Source organism: Heteronotia binoei, chromosome 1 (genome assembly GCF_032191835.1).
Source record: "Heteronotia binoei isolate CCM8104 ecotype False Entrance Well chromosome 1, APGP_CSIRO_Hbin_v1, whole genome shotgun sequence".
Classification (NCBI taxonomy): Eukaryota; Metazoa; Chordata; class Lepidosauria; order Squamata; family Gekkonidae; genus Heteronotia; species Heteronotia binoei.
Window position 1 is genome coordinate 55,179,439 of NC_083223.1, and position 12,843 is coordinate 55,192,281.

Consider the following 12,843-nt stretch of genomic DNA (forward strand, 5'->3'; position numbering starts at 1 on the left):
GTAGGGGAGTGATCCTAAGCAGGTCTAGTCAGAAATAAGCCCTATTTTATTCAATCGGCTAAGTCCCAAGAAAATGTTTTTAGGATTGTACTGTGGGGCTCTAACTCAATTGTTAAATTAATTGTATTTAGCCAGAACAGGCCAAATTCAGCTCTTAAGGTCCTTGTCCGTCTTGTCCTTTCCACTCATCCACAGTATGAAACTTTTACATCAGTTGCCAGAGGAGCTTTTTTATTTATGTGAGAGTATAATTTAAGAAGTCTTTTCTACATTCACGTGCCCTTAGTAGGAAGAGGCCTGCTTTAGTTCAATGTTTTCCATCTTGTATACCTACTGCTAGTTTAGCTTTTGTGGTGCTCTGTTTTAAAGGCTGAAGGTAGGCAGAGCTTCCCCAGGGATGACCTCCTAACCCTGGAGAACTCATCCATAATCTTGGAGAGAGATGTCATCAGCATGCTAATGGCACCCAGGCCTTTATTTCTGTCATGAATCATTTGGGAACAATTCTGAACAGATCAACTCTGAAGTAAATCCCATATTATCCAATGGGGGTTACTTCTTGGAATGGACAGCAGCTGTTCTTCTGAACCATCATCTTGAGTGCTGGGCAAATGGATGAGCTAGAACAGACTGAAACTGAATCTACACAAATCAGAGGAGATGCCTTCAGGCGCTGAAAGAATCCAGGTTGCCTGTGACCAATGGTGATACGACTTCTCCATCTGAATGAGTACAATGCATAGGACTGCTGTTTTATAAGCAGGGAGGAGGTTGTGATTGGTAGCTTTTTATTAGCTTTGTTTATTATGGAGGTTCCACCTCTTCCTTAGCAGAGGAACTCTTTCAATGATGATTCATGCTTTTATAGCCTCCAGCCTGTAACCTGCTGTATGTGAACTGCTCTCGAAGATGACTCTTTTAACTTAAGCTGGTTGAGACTGCAGCTGCTCCCCTTCCTATGGATTTGGGGTACTATAAACGATGTGTGCTATTTATATCAATTGCACTGGCTGTCAGCACGCTTCCAGGCCCAATTGCAAGTGCTCGTTTTATTCTTTTAAAGCTGTTCACGGTCTGGCACCCATATAACCTTAGGAACAGCCTCTCTGTGCATGATCCTCTGCACCCACTGCATTCTTTTAACCAGTTTTGCTTGGTAATTCAGCAGTGTGTAAGATAAGAACTGTAGCCAGCACAAGCAGGGATTTTACTTGGATTGTTGTAAGTCACCATTAGAACCCTGGGTGAGCAGTGATTTTAAAAGTCTAATTTTAAAAATCTATACATATTTCTCCTCTTAAATTCAGAGTACCATTTTCTTCCTTGTTTCTAGAAAGGGAATCAGATTGCAACTGCTTTGTCCGGCATTGCATTTGTGGATTTGATGCTGTTGTATCTGACGAACAGAACTTTGACTCTCAAAAGTTCACTATACCCAAAAAATGTTAGTCTGTCAGTTGCTACTGGACTTGAATCTCTGTTTTACTGCAGACCAGCACAGCTACCCTCTGAAACTAAATAAATATACTAACTCTTTAATAAGAGACAGATTCATGCTCCCCCCCCATCTCCCGGTGAGCACTCTCTCGCTCTCCCTTCTTCTCTTAATGTATTTCAGCTTTCATTCAGAGAGATTATCCTGCTTAGGGGGATGATAGAGAATTCTGCTTGTGTGTACTGAGATACTCAATTCCAGCTGTTCTGGAATACAAAAATAATTTCCTGTGAGATTCATAAAATCCTCTTGATAATATTTTTGTCTTTTAATTAGTTTATCTAGCAGGTTTTCCTAAGATAAAGTCATAAAATAAATTCAAAGCATCTTGTCAGGAGCTTAGTTAATGGATTTTGTGTTGAGGCATTCAGCCCATTCATAAGAATATGTTCTTAGATCACAGCCCAAACCTGGATTTCCATAACTAAACTATATTGTATATGTGATATTTTAGCAGTTGTAAAGTAAGTGCTTCTGTTGTGTTATTGTACACTATCAGAGTACAATGGGAAAGCAGTTAAAACTAGCAAAGTGTTATCTAGATATCTATCTTTGAAGACTATGGGTGGAATTGTGAGTTGTCTTGATAGTGACACTTGATAGTGGATCAGGAGTCAGCGCATTTATTCTGTACCTACACTGTGTTTCTTTGGAGGCTGTCATGACTGACATTGTTCTTGTGGTCTATACAGGGGTGTCGAACATATTTGTTATAAGGGCCAAATCTGACATAAATGAGAGCTTGTTGGGCCAGGCCATGCTGGTGCAGGCCATGTATGTACTTATTTAAGATTAGGTAGAGAGATATAAACTTTATAAAGCACACAGGCAAACACAATTAAAGATGTTTTTTTAAAAAAACAAAAAAACCTTAAAGCATGCTTAAAACATTAGCACTCATCAGTCTTAAAGGTGCTTTCTTTGTATTTCTCTCATAAGATCCAAGGAACTGAGCAAAGGAAGCTCTGGCTCTTTCCTTCCTTCCTTTCAGAAGACCAGGAGGGGGAGGAGGCTCAGCCAATAAAAGGAAGAGAGACTTGGCTCAGTAGCTCTGCCATGTGATTAAGAGAGCCTGCAAAAGCAAGCTCTCCCTCTTCCCCAAGGGAGGAACCTCAGCTAATGGAGAAAATAGACTGGCCTTTGCTCTGTAACTCTTGTGTGATTAAGCAAGCCTGGCAAAGCAAGCTGTGATGCAGAAAGAAGCGAGAGAGAGAGAGAGAAGGAAGCAGATGACAGCCAGTTGCTCAGGGGCCTGATAGGAGCTCTCTGGCGGCCTGATTTGTCTCCAGGGCCACATGTTTGACACCCCTGCTATAGACTCTTGGAGAACACAGACTTGTAAAAGTCCACTTGTGCAATAATCGGTGGAGAGATCTGCAAGTCACAAATAATAGCTATTACTTGTCTTGTTACAGTTTGTCGGCGCTATCATATCTAAGCCAGAAACAGACATTAATCAAAAGCTGAGAATTCATCTGTCTCCAAGAAACTTTAGAGACATTTGCAAGATTGTGTTTGGGATTGTTGCTCTGTATCTTGGATTGTAATTTTTATAACAGTTCTTTGATCTATTTGTGCACTATAAATGTTATCTATTTCTGAAAGTTAAATTTGTCATGTTTTTAAATATTTTCTTGTCTTCTATTTTGTAAGCTTTTCCCCCTTTTAGTGCAGGAATAGATGTATTCTTTCCCTTTCTACCATGAAGAATAGGTTACAATATTCATAATCAATGAATATTATTCATTGTGGATCTTAGGTTGCAAAAGTTCTGTAGGTCAAATTTTTATTCCTGTATGTTGTATCAGTTGTTTGATGATAATGGCAAGCTTTTATGCTTTCCCTTAATAGGGCCATAACTATGAGTTTTATTTTAAAGATTTCAGTGAAGTCATTAAAGTAAAAAAAAAAGTTATTTTAAAAGGAACTGAGCCAACATAACACAGTTGGAATACTAATTATGAACTGTCAGGCTTCCCTTAGAACCCCGCAAATTAAACAATATGCCAGTTTTCTGATGACATCTTGCCCTGGAGCACGCACACTGTTGACTCAGATAGGGTTTTGATATCATCTTTCTTGAATAAGGATTTCCCACCAAATGCTCCAAATCCACCAATGAATAAAGTCCTCCCTCTGGAATAACATTTTAAAAATGTCTTGCTACATCCCTTGTCTTTCTTGAATGCTATTGGAATGGGAAGTGGAATAATTTTTGTTATGTAGCTTGAAGTATACTTCAGATCTACCACTGAAGGAATGTGTCACCTACTCCCAGACTGTATTCCCATTGCTGTGGTATCAAAATAATAAATTTTACTGCATTTGATTGGTGTGGTTTCCCAAAAGTCCAGCTATTATTGTGCTTAGAGTGCAGGAAAGTTGTATGTATTATGCATTTTGTGCTAAATTGGATGCTTAAGGTCATAGCAGTCCAAACACTAATGTTCTTAAAATATCATGAATCCTTCCAACCCTTTGATATTCAAGGTTTTGTTATACTATCAGTTTTATAATATTTATCATTTTTTCCCCAGTGAATAACCCTATACCTTCCAATTTGAAGTCAGAAGCAAAAAAAGCAGCTAAAATCTTGAGAGAATTTACAGAAATAACATCCAGGAATGGACCCGACAAAATCATACCTGGTTAGTAAGGATCTCTCTCTCTCTCCCTTTCTCTCTCTCTGTCTCTCTCAAATTGGAACTTTAGTTCATACATCTGTCTTTGAGCCAAGTATTCCTCTTGGCGTGCCTCTTATCGGACCTCACTTTAGAAGAATAAAGGCATCAGCTCAATGTTTAATGTGAAATGGCAAAACCTGCTTGTTGAGGCTGTAGAACTTGATAAATTGTTCTCATGGTAACTGACTAGAGATGTAAAATTTCCAAAAATTTTGAAGCTCAGGAAAAAAATGGAAATTTTCAGAAAAATTGAAAAAAAATGCCACACTAGCATTTCTTTTTTCTTTTCCGGACTGAAAGTCATTCTGTTACTTTAGGAACATAAAATATGACTATGGACAATTTTACTTGGCATGGAATTATCACAACCAGCATATTAAAAATATAGTTTAGCCAAACAATTATTACAAACAGAATTTACTTTTAAAATAATATGTATTTGTAATTGTAACAAATGGAGGAATAATCTCCTGAACTGTTTACTAGTTTATGTGGAACAGACAAAAAAACCTTCATAAAAAAACAATTTTTAAAAATCCAGAAGTAACAATTATTCATATTTCCTTTCCACAGTATTAAATAAAAATAAAAAAACTCATTCTCATAAAAAGAATTGAAGGGGGGAGTGTATAGAAGGGAGTCCAGGACTAAGTTTCAATGAATGGGCATGACTTAGAACTTGCTCGTCCTCAGAACACAGAAATTAGAATAATCTGATACATACATATTTTTTAGAAATTATTTGGAAAATATTTGAACACCTTGTCTTAAAATATTATAGTCATCATGTTAAAATAAAAAACGTTCCATAATCAATTTTTTCTTTTTTCTTTTTTTCAATTTTTTTAATTTTTTGGAAAAAAGCAAAAAAGGCCTCAGGAAAAAAAGTTTTTTTTTCTGGGCCTTCCTATCTCTATAACTGACTGATATAAATTCCAGGAGACAGCAGTGGCCCAAAAGCACTCTTATCTTCAATCCTATAATGAATGCCACATTCAGTGAGGGCACTGAAGAACATCAACTTTCAGAGACAATGATACATTCTGGTTTGCAAACCATGGTTTGCAGTTGCTTCTTAACCATCAAACCAGAATGTTAACAGTGATATGAAGTTAGTTTGCAGTTCATCATTCAGACAGACTGTAGTTTGGGTTGCATCTGAAATTAGCTAACCATACTTTGAAGTGGCACTGTACCCTGTACCATAGAGAAAGGAGCAGAGAGGGAAAATCGGATTGTTCTGGTGGCTGTCTATCAGTAATGCTTTCCTATATTATTCCTTCCTCTTTCTTGGTTCCTGCCTTGACTCTAAGGCGAATTCACAGCTCTACTGACTGTCAAAATGTTGTTGCTAAGGCTGTTAATTTTTTGAAGAAGGTAATGTACATTAGGTAATCTATTTATTAAGAACTGTTCAATGTAAAACCCAAGATATATTACAATTAGGACTCCTCCCTCCCCCCTTGAAATAGATGTAGATGTTATCTATCTCAATCCCATCTACATATTTTGTACTGAAATGAAAAATGCATCAAGTGGGAACACCTAGCTTCTGCACTGAGGTGTAAAGCATGCATTGATCAATAAGGATGTTCCATGGAGCTGCAGCTCCACCTCAGTGATTAGGTGTAAAACATGAAAATTAGCACGTGCCTACTCTGTACAGCAAGCTAAAATTTATCTTCTCTAATATATGGTGGAACCCTCAATCGCTTTGGTGCCTACAGATGCTTTGCAACACATCCTGTGGCAAAAGATCACACTCTGTCCTGACCTCCGTTTCTCAACATGGCACTCATCAGAGCCTGTATTTTCCTGACACCTGGACTCCGCTCTGGAATCCAAGACCATAAAAACCATGGCTGTATCCAACCAGAAATTGGTGTCTTCCAAAACTTGTGACTGATAAGTCAATACAGCTACAAAGACGGTCTTCAACTGATTAGCTTTACAATTCAAAGCAAACAATGTATTTCCTTAAAAAGTAATTCAGGTGCTCCAGTGTTCAGCAGTGTTTTTGTGGAATTGGCACTGAGGCTTCCTGAATGGTAAGATATGACCACCAGCTACACTGTAGACAGTGGGATAATGTAGGGAGCAAGGGATGAACAGCTAGCAGAACATATGCTACTTCCATTACTCTTGCTATTATGCCTTCTATTTCTGGGTTCAGCAAGGTGGCCATGAGGATTAGCAACCTAAACAGATTTTCATCAGCTTGTGGAAGCTACCTTAGCCATAATAGCAAACAGTACCAAGGACTGTTCTTTAATAAAGCCATCCAGAACCAATAGTGAGATGACAAATTATGATGTCCACCCCACTGTCTGTCTGTCCCCACTGTCTGTGGAAGTACCAGTAGGCTCACCCAGCCTTGCCAGCATGCTCCCAGAAGAGATGCAGCCATGATACCTGTCACACAGCAGGGGACCAGGAAGGGCCTTCTACTGGCTGCCACCACTCTGGTAAGGGTCTGAATGGGAGGGCTCAGAGCACCCAAACACCCACCCATCTTCCTTATTAGCAAAACTTTTTAACCATGACCAGAGAGACGTGAGGACCCAGGCAGTTTAACAATAATAGATTTATCATAAGTGCTCAAACAATAATAGGTAACAAAATACTTAGTGCAACAGTGCAATAAGAAACAATAAAGGTTGGTGCAAATAAATAAAAAGCCCTGACACATCTGACTAGACGTTTCCTGCCTTTATTGCCAAAAACTCGCCACCTCCTTAGGGTGAGGGATCCCTCTCTCCAACTGCCTTCTCTCTTGCAGCCTTTTCCAGGGAGAGAACAAACTTCCTTTCCAGCCAGGCCTTTTATGCTTTCCTCCGAGGACCCACCCCCTCTGGGCTAGTTCTCCCTCCAAAATTCTGCTACCCAGTCAGAGGGACAGAAGGAATCCTGGGAGATGTAGGCCCCTGTATCTACTCCTAGGCAGGCCTCTCCCTGCCCTCTAGGCTGCACAAGACCTCAGATCCTGACAATACCCATTACCACAGGAGCCTTCCTCCTGGTCTATGAATAGGGTGGAAAGGTGAAGATTCCACTGTATGGGCAGTTTGAGGAAGAGATGTTGGAAGACATGGACTTCTCTGAAGATCATTGATCTTTGTATGTGTAGTACTGAAAAGATTTGTCATAGGAAATTTTTCTGGCTTTAGCCTTCTACTTGATCAAAATATTCCTCTTCTAATAGATTTTCAAGCAAAGTCACAGCAAACCAGGTTTCCCTGATAACATTAATTTAATTTAATTTTTTGGTTTATATTCCGCCCTATCCTGCAAGCGGGCTCAGGGCGGCTTACAACAATAAAAGCAACATATCAAGATTAAAATCCACACATCAAGATTAAGAGGAAGACAGGCAGAAGCAAGCAGCCCTTCCAGAATGGTTTATGACATCCTCTGTTGTGTTTGATCAGCAAAGTGAGCAAACAGCATGCTAAAGCTTTTCATTTCATATGTTCCTTCTCATATTCATCTCTAGTTATCCAGTGTATTATTACCAAAATATGTGTTCGTGGGATGTGTGTTTGTTTTCTAGCAATGCATGTATTTACTGATCTCTCAAAATCCGTGCAACCACCATGCAGAATCTAAAGCCCATCTCTTCTGCCAAGGATAATACAATTCCAGTGATGAATGGCAGGTGTTCTGTGCTTAAATAACTAGTGCCAGTTCTTATAAGACATATGCTATGTATCTTCTTGTCTGGTTGACACTTACAAAGCTCTCTTCAGCGTCCCTCTTAAATCACCTATCTCATTTTACGTATTTCCAGGCAAACTAATCTCTCATTGCTATTACTGAATTTTGTGGCAAACATCCAAAGTCAGCTAACTAATCTGATACTTCTGCTGACTTGAGTATCTGTTGGTGCTCAAGTTCAGAAGAGGTACTAATGCATACAAGAAGGCTGTGGTGGAGAGCACCTTCAAGGAAGATATGATGCCCCAAGAAGAGTCTATTGAAGGGGTGGTGGTGGGAATAAATTCTTAGAAATGTGGACTACAGCAACCTCTAGTTGGCATCCAGCCTGCCCATATTGAATTAATAAACATTGTGGAGTGCATGTTCAACATGGGAAAGAGGCTGGTATGTGTGAAAGACAGGGCAGCTGAAACTATCTGGGCTGGGCAAAGCCTTTATACCAAACTGACTGTCACGGTCAGATACAAGTGCAACATAGAAGTGTTTCAGTGACCAACATGCAGTGGTTTGAGTGTCACAAGAAGTAATTGGGTGCATACCTGAAACCATCAATAAAACCCTAGAGGACTCTAAGTTGATGCTTGTTGCCCTCTGGGAGTCTGACACTGTGCATCTGATGAAGGCACATATTAGGCTACGAGAGGAATCTGGATGGGATTTTGAACCCTAAGCCACAGCAATCAATTATGGTGGCCTGCGATATTAGAGAGAGCATTCCAGAGCAATGCACCACCAAATGTGATGATCAGCATGTGAGCAAAACTGAGTGGTTACATTTTTCCCCACATGTTTCCTTTTATAAGTTCATTCATATGGCCCTCTGCATTAGCGGAAACTTTCCTGTCTGATTTCTGATCAGGGCCTTTTTTGTAGAAAATCCCAGGAGGAACTAATTTTCATATTAGGCCACACTCCCTGACATCACCATTGTTTTACACAGGGCTTTTTTGTTGAAAAAGCCTCGCAGAAGCTCATTTGCATATTAAGCCACACCCCCTAATGCCAAGTTAGCCGGAACTGTGTTCCAAAAAAAGCCCTGCTTCTGATATTTAGAAACAAGTGTTTGGAAGATTGTTCTTGATATGATCATATCAGCTAATGAAAACAACACATTGCTGTTCTATCTATCTACTTCATACTGTTTCTTAACATTAGTTCTAAGTAGATTACTAAAATATAGAAAAACCCATTTGAATGGCTGCAAAAATCTGTCACAAATGCATAAAATTTCACTGCTAAGAGAGTGATAGGTCTGCTATTGTAATAAAAGAGGCAACATCTCCATATGTTCTACGTTTTGGAGCAAAGGAAGAGTTAAAAGATCTCTAGGCTCATACAAGTAATTCCATTCAAAGGTTGCATGATACAGGATGTCTACACTACCTGCCTCACAGTTGCATACTTTATCAGAGTATGGTATCTTAAGATACCTCCCTTGCAAAACTCTAGATGGTAAGGCATTAAGTCACACCAACATAAAGGCACACCTATAGTGAGGAACAATCAAATACGAACTCTGGTATTGGAGAGCTTCCCAATCAAATCAAATTGGGAAGCTCTCCAATACCAGCCAATTGAGCAGAACAAATACATCGTGCTCCACTGATTGTACTGTTATAATCTTACTTAAGTAGATGTTTCTTAATCATTCTCATGGCTTCCTATCTGGTAACTGAATAATTTGCTGAATAGTGCTATCCTAAGCAGAGCTATGCCCTTTGAAGCCCACTGATTTTCAATGGACTTAAAAGGTATTTAGGGTGGCCCTGCCAGTGTGGCTGCTTGGTTTAGGTGCAGGTTTGTATGTTCTTTCCCTCCCAACACTATTTTAATGGGCTGTTTTTCTCTTTGCTCTCCTCTTAGCAATAGTTTTTGTCAGGGCTTTTTTGTAGCAGGAACTCTTTTGCATATTAGGCCACACACCCCTGATGTAGCCAATCCTCCTGGAGCTACAGCAGGCCCTGTACCAAGAGCCCTGTAAGCTGCAGGAGGATTGGCTACATCAAGGTTGTGTGGCCTAATATGCAAAGGAGTTCCTGCTACAAAAGAAGCCCTGTTTTTTGTTTACTGTGTTGTCCAGATTGAACAAGCTGTGGTTAGTGCTGAATCTGACCTTGAAGTCATGTCCCCCCCTCAGTTTAGGATAGCACAGCAAATAGTGGGTAGACTAACCTAAAAGTGGAAACAGGAATCCACACATGATGGGAGGAGGAATATGGAAGTGTTCAAGCACATGGTATGTTTTCATTTTTCCAAAGCATTGTTTGGATTTATCAGGTACATCAGAGTCCCAGTACTGCTGAGATTTTCACAAAAGAGCCACTCTGATGAAAAGTACATAAATTTTAGCAGAAAGGTGTTTGTCATTTGATTGGATTCTTTAAGTTTAAGATCGGATTCGTCAATTTAAATTGTCAGGAGAGGGAGTAGAAAGGTTCCCTAAATTTGGAAGAGCATTGCTTATGAATGGACATAAGAGAACCTGATGTACTCCCAAGTGTATTTATGTAAGAATTTGACTCTTTGTTTTCATTGTGATCTTGTCATCATGGTTCTGTTTCGTCTATCACTTTATTCGTATTATATGTAACTCTGAAAGGTATGTAAGGGAAACCCCAGCCTTTTGTGTTGGTTAGCAAAGTGGATGACGATAACTTTACAGCAGTATCTTCCCCTTCTCCCCTCTTTGCACAAGTGTTCAAGTCTTATATTTATCTAACTTTCCAATTAAAAAGGCAAAACAAAAACAAACCTGAACAGATTTCATATACACAACAAGGCTTTTTGGAGTTGAGTTTCTTGAAGTCATAGCCATCCCCATGTTATATGGCCAAGTATTGTTTAAACCAAAGGCAGTTGCAAAAGTAATTTGAGATAAATTATAGGAATCTATTTCTCTGAGAAGCAAAAAGTCATATGTTGGATTTGGTGGCTTTAGCTTCAGCTGCAATGTTGTGTTGCATTTTTCAAAATAAGCTTAGATCAGTTGGATTAAAAAGGCTTTGCCCTTTAACTTTATGGCCGAGGACCTGTCTACCTTAGGGACCGTCTCTCTCCATATCCTCCCCAGAGAGCAGTACGATCTAGCTCACAAAATCTCCTGGAAGTACCTGGGCCAAAGGAGGCCAAACTAAAAATAACTAGAGAACAGGCCTTCTCTATAAAAGCACCCCAATGGTGGAACCAGCTGCCGGAAGAGGTGCGGGCCCTACGGGACCTTAGTCAGTTCCGTAGGGCGTGCAAAACCGCCCTCTTCTGGCTAGCCTTTCAAGATGGAGCTTGAAATAAACATCACGCCATCACAAATACTAATAACTGAGATAACAGCGAGTAGAGATTATTCTAGACTGTTTTTAGATTGTTTTAGATTATGTAAAAATTTAACAGTAAATTGTAATTTTATTGAATTGTTTAACTGTTTTATTGTTCAATGGCTTTGCCATACCTGTAAGCCGCCCTGAGCCTGCCTTGGCGGGGAGGGCAGGGTATAAATAAAATTTTATTATTATTATTATTATTATTATTATTATTATTATTATTATTATTATTATTTAAAGAAATCTTTAACTTTTCGTTATTTGCAGCCCATGTAATTGCTAAAGCAAAAGGCCTCGCAATCTTATCAGTTATCAAGGCTGGATTTTTGGTAACTGCTCGAGGAGGCAGTGGGATTGTATTGGCTCGTCTGCCTAGTGGACGTAAGTGTGACCATTTTCATTAAAAGAAAGAACTCTTTCTTTCCCATACAATTGCCTAATAACATTCTGTGTGGGGTGCAGAAAAGATCTTAAAGTTATGGGCCATATTAGATTTTATGGGATGGAGGGGGAAAGGGAAGATTCTTGCTTGTTTTACAGAAATCCATCAATTCTTGTGTAAAGAAAGTGAGGAGACATCTATTTTTAAACAAAAATAAGATGAGGTAATGTCCCTTACTGCATCTGATATCCTTGAACTTTTCTTCCAACCAGGCTCTTTCGGATTTTTTAGTATCTGAGCCTGGCAAAGCGAACAATATGTGCATAAGTGCCATCAAGTTGCAACCTATAGATGGCAACCCCAGCAAGGGGCTTCCAAGGCAAGTTTGCCATTGCTTTGCAGAAGTTGTTAGTAGTAGTATTCTTGGATGGCCTTCCATCCAAGTACTGAGCTCTCTTAGCTTCCGAATTCTCATGAGATCACGCTATAACATACCTCCCTGGACAATATTTACGAACTGTCAAATTGTCCCTGCTTTGAGTATCAGAGCATGTAGAAATATTTAAGGGTCCCCCTTTTATTGTTGTCTGTGCTCCTAATTATCTATTTGGGTACCAGTCATCTCCATATGCCTGCTCTGGAAGTGAGCATTTTAATTCCTATAAAACAGGGATAAGTGTGTGTCTAACATTTGGCAGGAAAAATTGTTTGAGTCAGGATGTACTGCCATATAGTTTCTTCCCACATGGATGAGAGAGAAAGGGCTATAGGAAGGCAAATTTCCTATTGAAATGGAAAAACCAAACTGAGTAATTGAAACTTATATTAATCAATTTGATTAAATGAGATCAAGTTTTTTAAAAAGAAAACAAAATTGTGCATATGCCTATTAGCTCAAGTGGATAAAAGAAAATGCCAAGCATTCTGCGCTGTTTCAGTTGTAAGACTACAACTTGGCAGTGTCACTGTTTTTATTTAAAATTGTATCATTTAGAACAATAGTGAATTAGTTTCAGTGCAGAACTGGGTGCCACTTGCTTTGTTCTAGTGCTATAAACATTTTGATACCTATGAATGCATTTTTTGGTTAGTCGTTCAGTTACATGCTGTCACCTTCTCCCTCCCATGCTTCTGGAAAGTGACAGAACTCACTGAAAACAGTATGCTAACACTGAGATTGAATTAATTGTATTACTAATGCAGCCACTTGCCTTAGATGTGTGTATTTTTGGCAGACACTGATGGCTT

General features: G+C 39.2%; 1 protein-coding gene across 1 annotated transcript in view; it reads left to right on the forward strand.

The window, feature by feature from the left end:
• The window catches only part of SH3YL1 (SH3 and SYLF domain containing 1), a 44,487-nt gene that overhangs the window by 1,733 nt on the left and 29,911 nt on the right, over positions 1-12,843 (forward strand). Inside the window, exons 2-3 of the mRNA XM_060234708.1 lie at positions 4,033-4,143; positions 11,481-11,594. Coding sequence (XP_060090691.1) covers positions 4,033-4,143; positions 11,481-11,594 — 225 coding nt within the window. The remainder of the gene's footprint in view (positions 1-4,032; positions 4,144-11,480; positions 11,595-12,843) is intronic.